Raw genomic sequence first — 17,669 nt, 5'->3', positions numbered from 1 at the left:
TTCGGAGCCCCCAGACAAAAGCCGCTTTCTTCCCACCCGCTCCCTGCTCAGCTCCCCCCCCAACCCCTGGGGCGCTGCTGCAGCGCGGGGACCCCTTTGGGGACCCCTCCCCAACCCCCATGGGTGCCCAGCGCCAGGCGGGGGGGGTCTGGGGGGTCCCCTGCCCACACTGTGCCGGGTCTGAGCCTGACAAAAGCCAGTTGGGGTGTCGCTGCTCCTGCACCCTGACCCCTCCTGTGCCAGCCCTGCCCGAACCATGAGGCCGGATTGACCCGGAGATGTGGGACAGGTCACCCCGTCCCCCCCAGTGTGGCACCGGCTTGGCTGTGTCGCGGGGATGGGGTGGGTGCTCTGCTCCTCCTCATCCTCACTCACCCCAATGCGTTGCGGGAGCACTCAAGGGAAACTGAGGCAGAGCGTGGGGCCGTGCAAGGGAAACTGAGGCACAGAATGAGACCGTGCAAGGGGGACCAAGGGAGCCAATGCCCAGCGTGGGGACGGGTGCTGCTGGCCAAGTCCCGCAGGGTGCTGGCAGTGTCCCCAGCAGGTCCCCAGGCCTGGCACCAGCGCTGCCTCCGAGCTAATATTTACCCAGGCTGGAGGGTTTGGCCGCCACGCTGGGAAATGCCACCGGCGGGGCCAGGGGCCACGAACCCGCCGCTTGCAGACAGCCAGTGCCACTCAGACGGTGTCACCACAACCCTGGGCACAGCCACCAGCCCTGGCACCCGTGGCACATCGGCAGCCCCTGGGGACCCCCGGGAGATGGGGACTGCACGAGTGGATGGGTGGAAGGAGGATGGGGGGTGAGGAGGAGATGAAGGGAAAGGAGCATGGATGGAGCTGGATGGATGGAGGGTGTGTGAGTGGGGAGGAGAAAGAAAGGGTCAGTGGGAATGGTTGTGAAGATGGAGGAAGGATGGATGGGTGGATGGATGGATGGATGGATGGATGGATGGATGGATGGATGGAAAGAAGGATGAATGGAGGGATGGATGGATGGAGGGAGGGATGGATGGATGGATGGATGGAGGGATGGATGGAGGGATGGAGGGATGGATGGGTGGATGGAAAGAAGGATGAATGGAGGGATGGATGGATGGAGGGATGGGAGGATGAATGGGAGGATGGGTGGATGGAAAGAAGGATGGATGGAGGGATGGATGGGTGGATGGAAAGAAGGGTGAATGGAGGGATGGGAGGATGGATGGATGGATGGATGGATGAAGGGTGGGGAGGAGTGGAAGGAAGGCTGGATGGAGGGAAAGAAGGAGGATGAGGAGTGTAAAGGGGTGTGAGGGAAGGTGGGAGGCAGGATGCAGGGCTGCCGTGGAGGGATGGATGAGGGAGGAATGGAGGGGGGATGCAGGGAGGGATGGAGGGACGCAGGGAGGGGGGTCGGGCTGTCGGGGGGACCGGGCAGGGGGCGGGCGGTGGCGGAGCCCCGGGTGGGGCTGGGCGTTGCCCCCTCCCGCCGCCGCCGCTCACATGACGCCGCTCCCGGGATGCGCCGGGCGGCGCCGGGCGTGGGCGGCGGCGGCGAGAGGCGGCGGCAGCAGCAGCGGGGCCGCACCGGGGCGCGCCGGCTCCGCCACCGGCATCGGGACCGGCCCATGGCCCGCGGTCCGCCCGCCGCACCGGCGCCCTGAGCGGCCCCATGGAGCAGGTAGGAGCGGCCGGGACGGGGGACCGGGGCCACCGCAGCGGGGACGGGTCGGGTCCAGCAGCCACGGGGTTCGGCGCCGGGCTGGGGTCTGAGGGCGGGGAGCGCCTCGTACTGGGACCCCCCGGTTATCCCCCCACCTGCTGCTGGGGGACCCCACCTGCCATCCTGCGCTCCCCACCTGCTGCCCTGCTGTCCCCCTCCTACCACCCACCTGCTTCCCCACCCCAGCATCGCCTCCCAGCTGCCACCAGATCACCAAACTGGGACCCCCAGCAGCACCCGTTGGCTTCACCCAGGACCCCAGCGACACTTGTCTGCTGCTGGGACGTGCACCCCTGGGGGCTGAGCCCACTATGGTCACCTGTGTCCCATCCCAGCCCCACTGACCCCAGTGCTCCCACAGGCTGTGGTGTGTGCATGGGCACCTGTGGGTGCTCCCCCTGCTACAGGGACAGTTTCTGTCCCCTCACCCAATGTGGAGGGGACAGGTGGCCGGGAGGGGACAGTCCCTGCTCTGCCACAGGTTTCCATCGCAGACCGAGGTGTCTCGCCCCACCTGCTGCGAGCAGCAGGATTTGGGGAAGGGGTTTCTGCTCGGCAGAGAGGCTGGAGCTGCCGTGGGGTGTGGAAGAAGCTCGGGGGGGCTTGGATGAGGCTGTATCCATCAGTCTTTTTTTCCTGGTCCTGTTATCCCCCAGCCAGCACCCCCAGAAGCCGTCCTGGCTCCTGTGTCATGATGTGCCCACTCGGGGCCGTGGGTGCTCTCGGTCCCCCTCATACTGTGGCTCCACATGGACAACAGTCCCTGGGCTGGGGGGTTATTCCCCGGCTGAGCATCTCACCCCCAGACCGCTGTGCACCGAGGGTCCAGCTCCTTTCCCGCAGCCTCAGTGCCCCTTGGGCTCTGCCTCATGTTCCCCCCCCGCCAGCTCCATCCTTCTGGCTCAGCCCAGATCCGAGTGCAGGACTTAATGCCTTGTGTGTGCCCCCCACTTGGGGACAGATCTGGGGCTGTGCTGGGAACCGGGGCAGAGCCATCGCTTTGGGCACAACACGTCCCCAGCACGCAGCGAGCTTTTGTGGCACGTTGGGGGCCGCGTGCTTGCGAACCCCCCCGACCCAACCCAAGGAAGAGCGCAAGCGGGTGTGCAGCGTGGGTGAGAACGCGTTGGTGCCTTCGCCAGCCCCACCGGACCCCCGGGACCTCCACCAGAGTGGCGAAAGCCACCGTGGGGGCTGCACGTGCTGTGTCAACGTCCCCATTACTGCTGCAGCATCCTCCCCGGGCGCCCACAGCCCCGCTGCCTGCTGCTGCCTATAGGCAGCAGCAGGCAGCGGGGCTGTGGGCGCCCGGGGAGGATGCTGCGTGTCGTGGCTCAGAGCTGGAAAAACCCCTCGCACACATCCAGCTGCAATGCAGAGGAGCTCCGAGCAGCCCTCACGCCTTCCCCGCCGCCCTGATTGGCAGCGATGCCGCTGGAGGAGCCGGGGTGATCCGGAGGCCGTGAGCGGCAGCAGGTTGGCGCGTCCCTGCCGGCACCGGGCAGGACGGGCAGGAGCGGGCGGCGGGGCTGCCCTCCCACCGCAATGGGTCGCGGATGCTCGGAGCGAGGGGTCCCCAGGACGCCCCAGTTCCCAGCAGGATTTCAGCCGCTCCCTGATGGGGGATGAGCATGTAAGTCTGCGCCGGCCCCCCCGCCGTGCTGCCCTGCTTTGCTCTGCCTCACCGCCGCGTTTCCTCGCCGATCCCATCGCAGATGCCCGTGGCCTTGCTCTTGTTTATCCCCGGCAGACCCACGGCGAGCAGGGGAAGGAGGGGTGGGGGCCATCACCCTCTCGTCTCGCCGGCTCAAAATGGCTTCGTGCCACCGTAGCTGCTGAGGGGGGAGCGGAGCTCTCGGCCGGGAGGGTGCTGAGCACCAGGAATGTGCTGAGCACCAGGGTGTGCACCCGTTTCTCTGCCTGTGCCATGGTGAGCAGAGTCTGCGTGAGACCCCCGCCCTGATGGGGACACCCAACGCCGGCTGTGTCTGTCCCCAGCCCCGCTGTGGCCGAGCGGTGCTGCCACCGTGTCCTGCCCCAGCACCGCTGCCCTCCGGCCACGCCAGCCCCGCTGCTCCACCCTGCCTTGGTTTTTCTTAATTTTAATCCGCAGGATTAGGTTAAAACCTTTCGCCCGGGCAGGATTCCCCCCTCGCTCCCTTTGTCTGCGCCGTGGAAGCGGCTCCGCAGGGAGCGGCAGCTCGGGGGGGGCTTGTGCTCCCCCAGCTCCACGTCTTCAACTGCCGGGGTTTGGGCAGGGGGGGAATTGAGGTGCGATGGACCCGCTGTGCTCGGCCGGGCAGGATGGGCAGGAGGGAGGCGGCTGCATTGGCAGCAGGTGATTTTTGGGTGGCTGGTTATGGAATGGGGTGTGGGGCGAGCAGTGACGGCAGCTTTGGGCTCGGGGACACCCTGCGAGGTGGCGTGTGCCGTCCCCTCTTTGGCATGGGTATGAGGATCTGGGTGTCCTGGGGGGTCTTGGTGCTGGGGTGGGGCTGGGGGAGACAAAGAGGCTGGGAGGAGAGAGGGAGCATCGGCTTGCTGGGTGCATGGTGGCACCACGGTCCTTGGGGACACTGAGGAGTGGGGTTGGGGACAAGGGGACCCGCCGCAGGGTGTTGAGCGTGGGTGGACGGAGACGGGGTGCGGGCGTCCGGCTGCGCCCTCGCGGGGAGGAAACGTCCCGTCACTCACATCCGACTGTTTGTTCCCTCCAGCTGCTGGGACGGTTCCCAGCGCAGGGGACAGCGGTGGTGGCAGCGCTCCCGCAGGTGCTGGCGCCCACGCGTTTCCACAGCACGACATCCCCCCATCGCACACCCCAAGGCGGCTGTTTCAGCATCCTGGGACAACCGCCTGTCCCGTCCGCCTGTGTCCGTGTGTCTGGCTGTACGCGAAGCATGCAGAGGGTGGGTGACACCGTGGGTGCCACCAGCCGGCTGGGATGTGCCCATGGGCAGGATCAGGCCCCGTGGCCCCTCTCCAGCCCCAAGTTCCCGGTGCTTTGGCGGCTGATGGTTGGGTCATTTATTTTCTTTCTGGTGGTGCTGAGGTTTCTCCGGGCGCCTGGAGGAAGTCGTTGTTGACACAGACTTTCTTAATTGTGTCGAGGAAAACTTGTGCTCGGCGGCCGGGGCTGTGTGGCGTGGGCTGGCACCCCTGGGGCAGCGCCAGCAAAACCCGGGGGTGCCGGCGTGGAAACGGCTGCTTGGGGAGGGGGGAATCAGGGCCGATATGGGGTGCAGGGGCATCGCGTGGATGTACAGGAGCCTTTGGCAGGAGCCCAAGCTGTGCTGGGTGTCAAGCAGGAGGTTGTTGTGCATCCCCAGCATCATCCCACCAGGGTCCATCACCCGGCGCATGGAGCTGCATCCCCGCTGGCGACCGGCATGGGGACGGTGACACCCACCAGCAGCATAGGAGCCACCTCAGGGTGCAGCGGTGGGAGACAAGGAGACCGTCCCTCTGTCCTCTGGTGCCCCGCTGTGCTCAGCCCTGCGCCAAACCCCAGCCCCACTGTGTCCGTCTGTCCTCCCCACCCTGTGTCCGCGCGTCCCCGCGGGCTGTGGCCGTCATTCCTCCTGGGTTTCCTGTGCCTCTTCTCACTTTCCCATCACATGTGGCTCCGTTTCCCCTCCGGTGTTGTCCCCACCACCCCAGGGCTGGCACCGGGTCCTGGCTGTGCCGTGGTGACTCGGGGCTGGTGCTGTGGTGTCGCAGCCGTCTGGTGTCACCGAGGCACCTTCGAGGTGCCATTTGTACCCCAAAACTCAGGTGTGGGAGTTAATTTAAGCAGCGGTTGCTTAACAACAGCTTCAGGATGATCTTCTGTGGGCCACGCGGCCTGAGCCGGGCCCTGTCCAGCTGTCCCTGTCCCTATGTCCGCCAGATCAGGCTCCGTCCGTCTGTCCTGCTGTTTCCTGTCTTCGCTGTTTCCTTTCCCTGTGGGTCTGTCTCAGCCTTTGTCCGTCCATCAGCCCCAACCCGGGTGTTTCCGTCCCCCGTGTCTGCCCATGCCAGTCCCCGTCACTTCTGTCCCCCTGTCCTGGCATTTCCTGTCCGTTTGTCCTTCCGCACTCCTCCTCCCGCATCGCCTGGCCTTGGCTCGCCCTGCCGGTCCCTGTCCGGCTGTCCCTGTCCTGTGGTCCCACCGCCCACTCCCTCTGTGTGTGTCCTGGCCAGTTCGGCCCCTGGTCCATGTCCTTCTGTCCTGGCTTATCCTGTCCTGAACATCTCCTGTCCACCCCTGTCCTGATCGCTGGGTGTCCCCTACTCATCCCTGGATGTCCCATCCCTATCTTGGTTCCTGGATGTCCCATCCCCATCCCTGTTCTGGTTTCGAGATGTTCCTGTGCTGGTCCCTGGATGTCCCCTGTCCATCCCCGTCCTGTTTTTGGGATGTCCCTGTCCTGGTTCCTGGGTGTCCCATTCCCATCCCTGTCCTGGTTTTGGGATGTCCCGGTCCCTGTGTGTCCCATCCCTGTCCCTGGCTGTCCCCTGCCAATGCCGGTGCCCGGTTGTCCCCGCTCTGCTCATCCCGGTGCCGGCCCGGCCGCGCAGCCCCGCGGTCCCTCCCGCCGGGGCGGGCCGTTCCCGGCCCCGCCCGCTCCCGCCCCCGCCCGCCGCCGCGGGTCCCGGAGGAGGCGGAGCCGCGACCGGGACCGGCCCAGCCAGAGCCGAGCCCAACGGAGCCGAGCCCAGCCGGACCGGACCGTGCGGGGCCGGGCCGGGCCCAACCGCACCGGGCCGCGCCTTATTAGGGTGATCCGAGCTAAGCCGCGCTGAGCTGAACCGCGCCCTGCTGAGCCGAGCTTTGCTAAGCCGGGCCGGACCGAGCCGAGCCCGGTCGCCGCGCCCCGATGAATGGGATCGCCTTCTGCCTGGTCGGGATCCCGCCGTCCGCCCCCGCGGTGAGCAGCACTGGGGGATACTGGGTGGACTGGGGAGGTGGTGGGCTCGGGGGAGTAGGGACTGGGAGGACTGGGAGATACTGGGGGTGCTGGGAACGGGGACTGGGGGTACTGGCAGTGGTACCGCGGTCTGGCAGGGTGCTGGGCAATGCCGGAGGAAACCACGGGCAACCCGGGACCAGGACAGATCTGACACCCTGGGCTTGGGGACAGCGGGGACGGAGGGGTCCGGCCGTCCCCTGTGTGTCACGAGCAGTGCTGGCTGCGACGGTTCGTCCCCGGTGCCCAGCCAGGGTGACATGGTGGCAGCGCAGTGGGGCTGAGGTGCCTGGATCCAACACTGGAGCTGGGCTTCCCCTTCTCCAGAACCAGACCCGCGGACGCCCACGCCGGTTTCCTCCGAAACTCCTGGCTGGGTTCGTGGCTCCAGCTGTGCCAGGTCTACCAGCTCCCGGCACCGGGCAATGTCCCCTCAGTGTCCCCATAGACCCTCGAGGTCACGTCTGGCCCCTTGGCCTCGAAGCAGCGCGGGTATTTGCAGCACCACGCTGCGGATGCTGCTCCCGTGCCATGGGCATCGGCGTCGCCCAACCGTGCCGAACTGGAGCTACTGGGGCGATTCCCATCTCCCCTGGGAGCGGCGCGGTGCCCAGCCTAAAACCTCATTTCCTGCCCATTTTGTGCCAAATCCCGGCAAATGCCTGGGGTGGGGATGGTGCTGGGGGACCTGGGGCTGGGATCCGGTGGCAGGGGACACGCTGGGGTGGGGACGTGGGCCGCGGTGTCGGGCTGGCACAGCGCCGGCTAATTTGAGCAGAGGTTGCACGTCCTCGCCCCAGAGCTGAATTCGGCCTCTGTTCCTCAGTTCCTGGTTATTTGAACTCAGCTTCCCCAGCCCGGCCATGGGGCTAATAACCGGCCTCAAAGGATTAATTGGGGTGTGCGAAATGGTTCAGATATGAGGAGTGCTGCTCGTCCCAGCGGCTGAGCATTAATCATGGTTTCTCTTCAGATTCCTCAATGCTTACTCTGTACCGCCGAGCGCTGGGGCTCGGATTTTTGGAGGGGGGGGTTTAAGCCTCTCGAGATCTCTTGCGTTTTGGGGTGGAACGTGCTCTTCTGGTGGGAAGCACATTGATTTGGGGGCTTTGCCCCGTTTACTGGGTGATATGTGGCATTGGGGGACTCGGGAGGGTTTGTTTAACCCCCACTGCCTCCCCCGGGGAGGACGGTGGTGAGGAAGACGCTTCGCAATCCTCCAGCGAGGATTTTGTGCCGTGTAAGCAGAAATCCCGCCCGCCGGCCGCCCTGGGGCTGCGTGGCAGGGGCCGTGCCCCACCATCCCCAACCCTTTGGCCGGTGGCCACTGCCCTGGTCCCCACGTGGCTGCTGCCTCCATCCCTATTTACCAGCTCTGCTTGGCAAACTGAGCCTCTTCATGCCTTTTCTTTTTGTTCTTTCTTTCTGAACCCTGAACTTGAAAGACAGGAAAAGCCTGTGCTCGCTGCCGCAATCCTGCCTCGCAAGCGCGGAGCGCGGCGCGCTGGGGCACGCGGTGCCGCACCACGCCGGTCCCGCTGGCCACCGCGCGCCTTTCGGGAGCTGCGGCTCCCCAACCACGCCAAGGCCCCCGTCCCCATCGCCACCAAGGTTTTAACCTTGCCATGAGTCACGCGCCGTGGCTCTGGCACCCGCCGCTGGTGCCGATGGGGGTGACACTGCTGGGTGATGTGTCCCGACCCCCACACCAGTGCTGCCTGGTCACCGTCATCTGCCAAGGAGCCGCCACCGGGTGTTATTTAGGGCTTGGGGACCGTGGTCTCTGGGGGAGGGGACATCTGGTGACTCGTCTCTGTTTGGGGTGGGAGGTGGGGGTGGCTTGTGTACCCCTGGTGAGGGGTCCCAGGGCACTTGGAGCCACCAGCTGGGGACTGTCCTCAGTTCACACGGAGCCACTTGCAGGGAGAAAACACACTGGGACGGGGGGGTGTGCTTGGAAGCCACCGAGCCCTGGGGACGGCCTTTTATTCTCATTAAATGGGGAAAAAAAACCCCAACAAGATTAGGTTTCAAGTCGGTGCTGTCCCATTAATAAACCAAGTTTGTCTTCGGCAGGCGGCAAGACCTGATTTTAAAAAGGAATGGAGATACATGACCTATTTTAAGCTCTCAAGTTGGAAAATATCGACCTGGCTGCCTCTGGGCCGCGAGCGGCGGGGCCGGCCGTGCGAGCTGCGCCTGCCGCCCGCTCCCGAAAACCCGGCCCAAAACCTGCTTTAAACCGGGCTTTAAACTTGCCGCCAGCCTCCTGGCCACGGCGCTGGCTCGAAGCACCCGGAGCGGTTGACTCCTTTGCCGCAGCTGCTTATCCCCAGGATTTCATTAAGTTCTTCCCTTAATTGCCTTCTCCGGCCTCCGCCGACGCGGCTGCGTGTCGCAAGACCCGCGGCGTCGCGGTCGGTGCCGCCGCCGTGGTGGCGATCGCCACGTCCCCAACAGGTTTGGGCTGTGCTGGGGGGTCCCCAGTGCCCGGAGCAGATTGATTTCCCAGATGGGAGAATATTGGGGTTCTGGGAGCCCCCCATGGGTAGCACCCCCAGGCCCCCCCAGCCACCCCGGTGGCAACAGTGGGTGCCTTGATGGGCTGAGCGCGTGGGGCACTCCAGGGCGGGTGGGACGGAGCGCGGTGGCTCTGGGGGACAATCGCGCTATTGTGGCACATAGTGGGCTCTTTTTTCTGCCGTGCGAGCCGGGGGGGGCTGGGCTGCGGTGCCAGCGCTTTTGGGGTGACGTGTGGTCCCCGCCGGGGCTGGCGGTGACTGGTGTGACAGCGGCGGTGGGACGCTGATGTCCCCAGGTGTGGGGACAGGGAGGTGATGGGACATGGGCTGGCCCTCTTGCTTTTGGATGCGGAAAAACGTTGGGCTGCTCCTAATTTCAGGAGCAAGCTTAGGGTGTCTGTGCTGGCGGTGCTGCAGGAGCACAACTGTCCCCAAAACTGCGTCCCCAAAGCCACCTCCTGTCCTCGCCGTGGCCGAAGGGGGCTCAGGACCCCGCTTGGCTCTTTATTGTCAGCGCCCAGCAAGGGATGTGGGATTTGGCACTTGTGCTGCCCCCATCCCAGCATCGCCCACCCGGCTGTGAGCGGGGCAGGGGTTGGGGGCATGAGCAGCCCCCCCAGCCTCCCCCATAAGGATTTTCCGCTGCGGAGAAGTGGGAGCTGAGCGCAAGGTGCCTCTCGGAGCCGCCGGAGGAAATGGCTCATTGTTAGCTGGGCTGGAAAAAAAAGAAAGAGACCCAAAAAATTGCCATAATGAGGCCAGCTTCTATTTGAGGGTTTCCATGGGAAAAACAGGAAACGGAATCCTGTTACTTTTCTAGGGCTCACTGCTGATAACACCGGTTTTAGGCCAGGGCAGAGAATGAGGAGGGAGCTGGGGATGAAGGCACTGAGCTCTCAGTCCCATTTGCCATGGGCTGGGGGTAAAACTTGTCGGTGCTGCTCTGGGTCGGTGTTTCCCAGCTCTGCTGTGTGTCCCCAGCCCTTGTCCCCTCATCAGAGCCACTTTCCCCATGTGTTGGGGATGAGCCACGCAGGTTGGGGTCCAGGGCGATGGGCGCAGAGAGGGATGGCACAGGGGATGTGGGGTAAGACCATGGGCTTTGCTGCGGGATGGTGGCACCGTCAGTGCCAGAGAGAGCTGCTGTATTAACAGGGGACATGGTGTTCCCAAACCCCTCACCAGCCACCCTGGGATACGTCCTTGGGGAGTCACGAACATCCCCCAGCCCTGGGGGGTCTGTCCCTGTGGATACCAGGGCTCCATTGGGCTCTCACGGGCAGAGCATGGTGCTGGCTGTTGGGGATGGTAAAGCCAGAGCCGTGTCCTGCCCTGATATCGTGACATGAGGCCATGAGTGTGGGTGGCACGTGAGGCGGCAGCGTGGGCAGGAGCCACGTGGATACGCTCACATTGATGCAGTGGCATTGGGCTGTGTCACGGTTACCGGCGCGGCTGTGACCGGGGTGATCCTGCCCAACCGGGGATGCCGGCGGTGCCGCGTGGCCAGGGAGCCACGGTGGCTCTGGTGCTGGCAGCCTGGTGACACGAGGTCAGGAGAGGGGACAAGGCTCTCTGGCCATGTTCCCAAATTTCTGTCTGTGTGGCACCGGCGACCCGTGGGCTGAGTAGGAACGAGAGTCCCGTGTCACCAGGGCTGGTGTCCCTGTCACGGAGCTGCCAGGAGGGAGCTCAGTTTGGTCACGATGCGGCTGGGAGGGGACAGAGCCAAACGTTGACCCCGCTGGGGTGACACCGGGGCTGCGAAGGGGACGCTGTCGAGATAAAAGTTGGCGTTGGAAAGGAACACGGCGATTTCCTTCCCCGTGTTAACACCCAGAACGGAGCGGGGGGAATGTCAAGGAGCCAGTTTGTGGCTCCTCCTGCCACTTTGCTTTGCTTTGGCGCTTGGCTCAGTGTCGCCTCGGTGTCACCTGGGCAGTGTCACCTCCCTCCTTTGGGTGATGGGGATGTGGGTGGGGGTCTCCAGCCGGGCAGGTGACTCTAATGTGGGGTGGGTTATTGGGAGGCACCTGGAGGGTTTCTCTCCATCCCGAGGTGTTGCTGCTCCTGTCCCCAGCTCCCCAGGGGACACAGGGTGTCCCGGGGGACAGGGGGACACGCGCGGGCTGTGTGCAAGCAAGCGCTCCCCCCAAATCCCTGCTGAGCTGCAAAGCTCCTCCGCCCTGGTTTGTGTTAAAGAGAATTAAAACGCTTTCTCCTGCAGGACGGTAATCCCGAGGGTGGGGGCACAGCCGGGCACGCTGCCCAGCGCTGTCACCGGGATGCTGCCCCCCATTAAACTGCCACCGTGTCCCCCAGGCCGGGTCCCCACATCCCCACTCTACCCGGGGTGCGGGGGGTGCGGGCAGCCCCTGCCCTCTGCCAAGCATCAGTCTCTGCTCCCCTAGGTGTGCTGTCCCCCCAAATGCTGGCTGGGACCAGGGGACACAGGTGGGACACCCTGTCCCCACTGGGACCTGCTGCAGGTGGGAGCAGCAGCGGTTTTGCTGTATAAGGGCTGGAAACGGGTTATTGTCTCCACATGGCTTTCTCCTCCCTGAAAATCCTATTAAAACCTCATTTTTCTGACCCTAATCTCAGCTCGCTGGTCGGGGGGGATTAGTGGTTGTCCCCCCCGGCCCTGTCAGCTCCGTGATGGAGAAACCTCCTTCCCGCGGGGAACGCGGTGCCGGAGGAGGGAGGTTGGGGACAAGCCCGGGACGCTGTGGTGGTGGCAGCACTGACAGCTGCCTGTCCTTCTGTCCCTCTGCCCAGTGTGACGTTATCCTCGCCGCGTGCCAGGGGCTGCGATGGCCCCGCTGGTGTGGACACTTGGAGGCCAGGACATGGTGTGGTGGTGTCATCCCCCAGCTGGGACCACTGGGGGTGTCACCAGGGTGGGAGAGCTCTGGGAGCAGCCGCCGTGGGGTGACATCAGTACACGATCTCTGGTAAAGGCCGCGCTGCCTTGGCACAGCCCCCCGTGCCTCAGTTTCCCCGGCAGGTTTGGGGGTGCCGGCAGAGGGCCCTGCGTCCCATGTGGCCGCGTGTCCCCGTGTCCCCACGCCTGCGCGATGGCGGTGCATGCCGGGAGCGCTGGCGGCCCCCTCGCTCCTGTTTGGCTGTGGATTTAGGACACTCCTGTGCGCAACAGCAGGGCTGTTGGAGGGCAGCCAGGCGCGCTCGCATTCCTCGCGGTGGAATCTGCCCTCGCCAACGCCGCCTGACCTTTCCCGCTTTGGAAACAATCCCGGGGCCTGTCCTCCCCTCGACACCCCCCGGGGCTGGGGACCCCTTCTCCAGCCACCCCCTGTCCTCCCAGGCTGCTGGAGCAGCTCCTGCCACTTGCTTAGCGCTGCTGGGAAAGGTGGAGGTGTCAGGATGAGACTCGCTGTCCCCAAGGCTGCCGGTGTCACCGGGACCCCCGGCCAGGCCAGCCACAGGTTTTGTCTCCCCACGTTCTGCAGGAAAGCGAAGCCCCCCTGGGCACCGACAGCTGTGCTGCCCGGGCGGCTCTGCCTGCTGGGACATGCCTGTCCCCAGGGCTGCTGCCATGGGACAGCGCTGGCACACACCGCGGGTGACGCTGGGGTGGCCCCGGGGGGAGGCGGTGGCAGGGATTTGGCTCCCACGTCTCCTCGTCCCAGTTTGTCCCCTTAGAGGCACTAGGACGGTGTCACGGGGTGCGCTGGGATGTCCCTGGGGACACAGCTGCCACCAAGCCAGTCGAGCCAGCCCCCTGGGGCTGTTTTGGGGCAGAACTGTGACACCTTGGCCAGGGTGGATGCTGGGGACGTGCTGAGCACCGCGGTGCTGCCGCGACACACAGGGTCCGTGTGGCATCGCACCCTGGGGACCGTCCCCTCGGTGCCAGCACAGCTGGTGGCTGCAGGGAGCGGGTGTGTGGTATCACACTGGTGAACTGGTCCTGGTGAACTGGTCCTGCTGGTGGGGCGGTGGGTGGCAGAGGAGAGCGGGGGGACGCTGCGGCACACGGGGCGGCCCCGGGGCTGCAATCCCAGCAATGCCCGGCATTTCCCCGGCATTTCCCCGGCATTTCCCCGGCGTGGCCGCATGTGCCGCTCATCGGCCTCCAGCACGGCAGGAATGCGGAGGGGACCCTCGTGTGGGGACAGGGACGGGCGGTGTTTTGGGGGGCGGGCAAGGGGACACTGCCCGCCCAGAACCCCTGAGCGGGGCTCACCGAGGTGCCGCCGTTTTCCTTGGTTTTCCCGTGTTTTGGTGGTGATTCGTCTCCTGAGCGAGCGGGGGTGGGGGGACACTGGCCGCACCCCCAGGCTGTGTCCCCTCCCTGTCCCCAGCATCGCCCGGTGCCCTGCGGAGAGGGAGCGGAGGAAGGAAGGAAGGGGCCCGGAGGAGGGGAGGAGGAAGCGGGGAGGGTGGGATGCTGCCCGGGGTGGTGGAGGAAGACGGGGGAGGATTGAAAATAAAGAAGAAAGAAAGAAAGAAAGGAGAAAGTCCAGGCAAAGTGACACCGCGAGCAGGGGGGAGCACCCGCTCTCCGTCTGTCCCACCCTCTGTCCGTCCCTCCGTCTGTCCCGCCCTCCATCCATCACACTCTCTGTCTGTTCCACCCTCTGTCTGTCCCTCCATCCATCTGTCCCACCCTCTATTCTACCCTCTGTCCATCTATCCATCCATCCTACCCTCTATCCATCTATCCATCCATCCCACCCCATGCCCATCCCTCCATCCCACCCACCCTCTGTCCCTCCATCCATCCTTCTATCCATCCATCCCACCCTCCGTCTGTCCCACCCTCCCTCTGTCCATCCCTCCAGCCCCCAGCAGCCGGCTGGGGTGCAGCTGCCGCCCGTCTCACCGCGTTTCTCGCCGGGGTGTGCACAAGCGGCTGAGCCATCGAGCGTGTCCGTGTGCAGCCTCGCCGGGCTGCGAGCCCCCACGCTGCCCCCCATGCCAACCACTGCCAGCCCCACGGCCCCACCAGCAGCTGGGGGGCTGAACCGGCGGAGAGGGCTGTGAACCCATGGCTGAGCGCCCACCTTGCTGCGCCGCACTCACCGGACCCGGACCCCCATGGTGGAGGAGAGCGCAGGCGGAGGGGCGCGGGGGTCCCAGCGACCACTGCGGGGTCCCCCCCCGGCCCCCAGCGCGGTGGCGGTGGTGAGGAGGGGGCTGTGGAGCGTGGAGCGAGCGGGTTGGCGCTGGGAACGCGCCGTGGGGGTGGACTGCAGCTCCCCCGAGCCCCGCTGCCTCCGGCTCAGCACCCTGCACCGCCACGCCGGGCCCCCCCCGGAACAGCGCCGACCCCCGGCCCCCCGCCTGGCCCCCCGCTCCGACAAGTGCCGCCGGGTGAGAGCCGAATGCTGGGGACAGCGGGTGTTGCGGTTTGGGGGGACACTTTGCATGGGATGGGGGGGTGGGATGCTTTGATGCTTTGCAGGGGATGTGGGGGCTCCTCTGCTGCGGGGGGTGTTTTGGGGCAGTGCTGGGGGTGTCACAGCGGTGTGTTGTCCCCACCAGTGTTGGGTCAGGGGTGTGTTGTCCCCTTTGTCCCCACCAGTGTTGGGTCAGGGGTGTGTTGCCCCCTTTGTCCCCACCAGTGCTGGGTCAGGGGTGTGTTGTCCCCTTTGTCCCCTCCAGTGCTGGGTCAGGGGACCGGGCTCCTGCGGTGCTGGGGATGCACCTGGTAGGGGGACAACACAAATCCTGCCCCCCAGGAGGGAAAAGACCCTTTTGCTCTGCAGAAATGGGACAGCGAGGAGGTCTACCTGTGTCCCCATGGTGGCACAGTGACATTTTTGGTGGGTGCCGAGGACCTTGTGATGGAGGAGGGGATGGGGTGTTGGGGACAAATGTCTGAGCGCAGAGCGGGACCACCACAGCTGGGGGACGTGTCCCTTGTGTCACGGGCGCGCCGGAGCCGTGGCCACGGCTCCGGCGCGCCCGTGACACAAGGGACACGTCCCCATCCCTGCGGGTCGGGTGCTGCCTCCACTGATCCTCCCTTCTCCGAGGGCTTGTCGGTGCCGGTTAAAATCAGCGGGGCACATTCAGCTGTCAGCTTAAAAATAATCCGGCGAGCCGGCGGGCGACACAATGGAGGGCGCAGATGGGGACAGGCGCCGGGACGCTCCTGTCCCCCGAGGCGAAGGGACGGGGGCGTCCCCAAGGGAACGCGGGGCGCCCGTTGCCATCTGGGTCATGGGGAGCGAGTTTAGGGGCTCTTTGCCCCCCACGTGGTGCTGGTAGTGGGGTTTCTTGGCTCAACTGCGTGAGGATTTGGGGCATCACGACTCTTTGTGTGTTTTGGGGTGGCTGTGAGCACACAAAGCCCGTGTACCCCCCGCTGGGGGGTGATGGAGCAGGTCGGTGGGTGCTGTGCCAGGGATATGGTGCCATAGCTGTGCCCTCACCATGGGGACACTGTTCTTAGCAGAATGGGACCCCCATTTTCATGAGGCCGGGACCCCGGGGCCCTATGCAGGACGTGCCGGCACAGGCCCCCCCGCCCAAACTACCATCAGATTCGCCCCCCCCCGGCAGCAAAAAGGCCCAGCTCAGCACAGCCACAGACAAAGGCTTTTTGTGCCTTGTCCCTTTGTGTGTCCCCTGTCCCCTCCCCGCTCCCCATCCAGCGCTTCGACCCAGACAGTGCCTGAATTTTAACACCCTCGCCCCAGGATGGGCCGACTCGGCTGGAGACGCCACACGGGCAGCATCCCCGTGGGTCCCTTCCCTGCCCGCTCCCAAGTTGCCGGTTTCTCTGGTTTTTAGCAGAGTTTGGTGCTGCGGGGGCACTGGGCAGGACCGTGGGGCTGCAGATGTGCACAGCCAGATGTGCAGCCAGATGTGCAGCCACATCGCTCGCTGGGGCTGGGCTAAACCCCCCCAAGCTCCGCTGAGGTGGCAGGACTCTGCTGTCCCTCCTGGTGCCGTGAGATGCTGGTGGCTGCTCCGGCTCCACCGCGGCCTCGCTCCCCCCCCGCACACCAGGGTGGAGCCATGTCCCTCTGTCCCTCCTATCCCTCTGTCCCATCTGTTGCTCCCAGTATTGTCCCCTGCCAGAGCCTGACCGGTGCCAGGTCCCTGCCCTGGGCAGCATCGCTCATCCCGCCGCTTCCCAGCTTGCCCGAGGTTGTCACCGTGGCGTCATCGGAAGGGGACCGAACTTTTGTCCCCAACTCCCCCATCTCTCCTCCTGCTGGGTCTCATCCAGACCCTCGGGCACAGCTCATTTCCCTCTCCCTTTATTTTTTTTGCTTCTTTTTCTTATTTCCTTTCCATTCATCTTCTCCCAAAAAGGTCTTGTGTGAAGAGTTTCAGGGGATGCTGGGGGGGGCTGGAATTTCAGCTGGGAGGAGGGCAGAGCAGCTTTTTGGGCAGATCTCAGATTGTAGGGGGCTGGTGGGGGTATCCTGGCCACCTACACCTCCCACCCCAGAAGTGACATCTTCCTCCTTGTTCCCCACAGCCAACACCAGGCCGGAGAGATGGGGTGTCCCCAAACGCCAACGTACCCCCCGAGGGCACTTTCTCCTGGGTGGGCCCCAAGACGCTGGTGCTGCGGAAAAGCTCGCAGGGGGGGTTCGGCTTCACCCTCCGCCACTTCATCGTCTACCCCCCCGAGTCGGCGATACACTCCACCACCAAGGTAGGGCTGGGAGCTGGGGGGGCTGTGGGGACCCCCAGGGCTCCGAGGTGCCGTGGGTGGGTGCAGGATGCTGGGAGTGCACAGGGAGCCATGGAGTGGACCATCCATCACCTGCCGTGTTGGGGTGCCTGGGGCTGGTCTCCCCCCATCCTCCTGTTCCCCAACTGAGCCCCCCAGATCCCTCAGCCGCCCCCCAGGAGCGAGGGACTGATAGTGCCCCACGGCACCAGGCTGAGCCCCACCAGGGCGAGGGCACTGGGACCGCGTGGGAAGGAGCCGGATCAGCGCCGGGAGCTGCAGATGCTCTTGGGAAAGGGCTGGGAATCACTCGCGGCAGCCGGCGGAGCCGAGGCCGGCGGCGCAGGGTGCGGCTGGTGCTGCACCCGTGGGTGCCGGCGGGCAGCCAGGTCCGGGGGCTGAGTTTCGGTGGGGTTGACTCAGCAGAGAGGGTGACGGCAGCACCGCGCTCACCGCACCGCGCTCTGGCACCGCCGCACCCAGCCCTGGGCTGCCCCGCGGGCTGGGAAGGGCTCTGGGTGCCGCAGGGTGAGGAGGGGCAGGGATGGGCTGGAGTCCATGTCCCCAGGGACCCTCAGTGTCCCCACGCTCCTGCTGGGACACTGCAGCAGCCACTCGTACCGAGGCCATGGGATGTGGCTTTTCCTTCCTGCCCCCGAGATGCCTTCAGCCCCCTCCTCTTCCTCGTCACTGGGAACATCCCCCTGTCACACTGGGGTGCACACAAGTCCCTTTCCAACACCCTGGAGGGACCTGCCCGCCCTGGGGACATCGGGGCTGTGTCCCCGCTGCCCTGAGCCCACTGGGGGCTGGTGAAACCCCTTGGCTGGAGC

General features: G+C 65.4%; 1 protein-coding gene across 9 annotated transcripts in view; it reads left to right on the top strand.

Moving 5' to 3' along the window:
- Positions 1–1,523: 1,523 nt before the first annotated feature.
- ARHGAP23 (Rho GTPase activating protein 23) overlaps positions 1,524–17,669 on the top strand; it is a 30,081-nt gene continuing 13,935 nt past the window's right edge. For 6 of the 9 annotated variants that reach the window (XM_065856126.2, XM_065856125.2, XM_065856124.2 and 3 more), the window contains exons 1-2: positions 13,614–14,516; positions 16,639–16,818. In XM_065856126.2, coding sequence (XP_065712198.2) covers positions 14,241–14,516; positions 16,639–16,818 — 456 coding nt within the window. In that variant the 5' untranslated portion in view covers positions 13,614–14,240. Of the gene's footprint in view, positions 1,667–3,190; positions 3,342–6,356; positions 6,619–13,613; positions 14,517–16,638; positions 16,819–17,669 lie in introns of those variants that run through there. The other 3 variants (XM_065856131.2, XM_065856130.2, XM_065856128.2) reach the window with 3 other exon arrangements.

This window comes from Patagioenas fasciata, chromosome 22, assembly GCF_037038585.1.
Source record: "Patagioenas fasciata isolate bPatFas1 chromosome 22, bPatFas1.hap1, whole genome shotgun sequence".
NCBI classification, from domain to species: domain Eukaryota; kingdom Metazoa; phylum Chordata; class Aves; order Columbiformes; family Columbidae; genus Patagioenas; species Patagioenas fasciata.
This window is presented reverse-complemented; position numbering and strand designations above follow the sequence as displayed.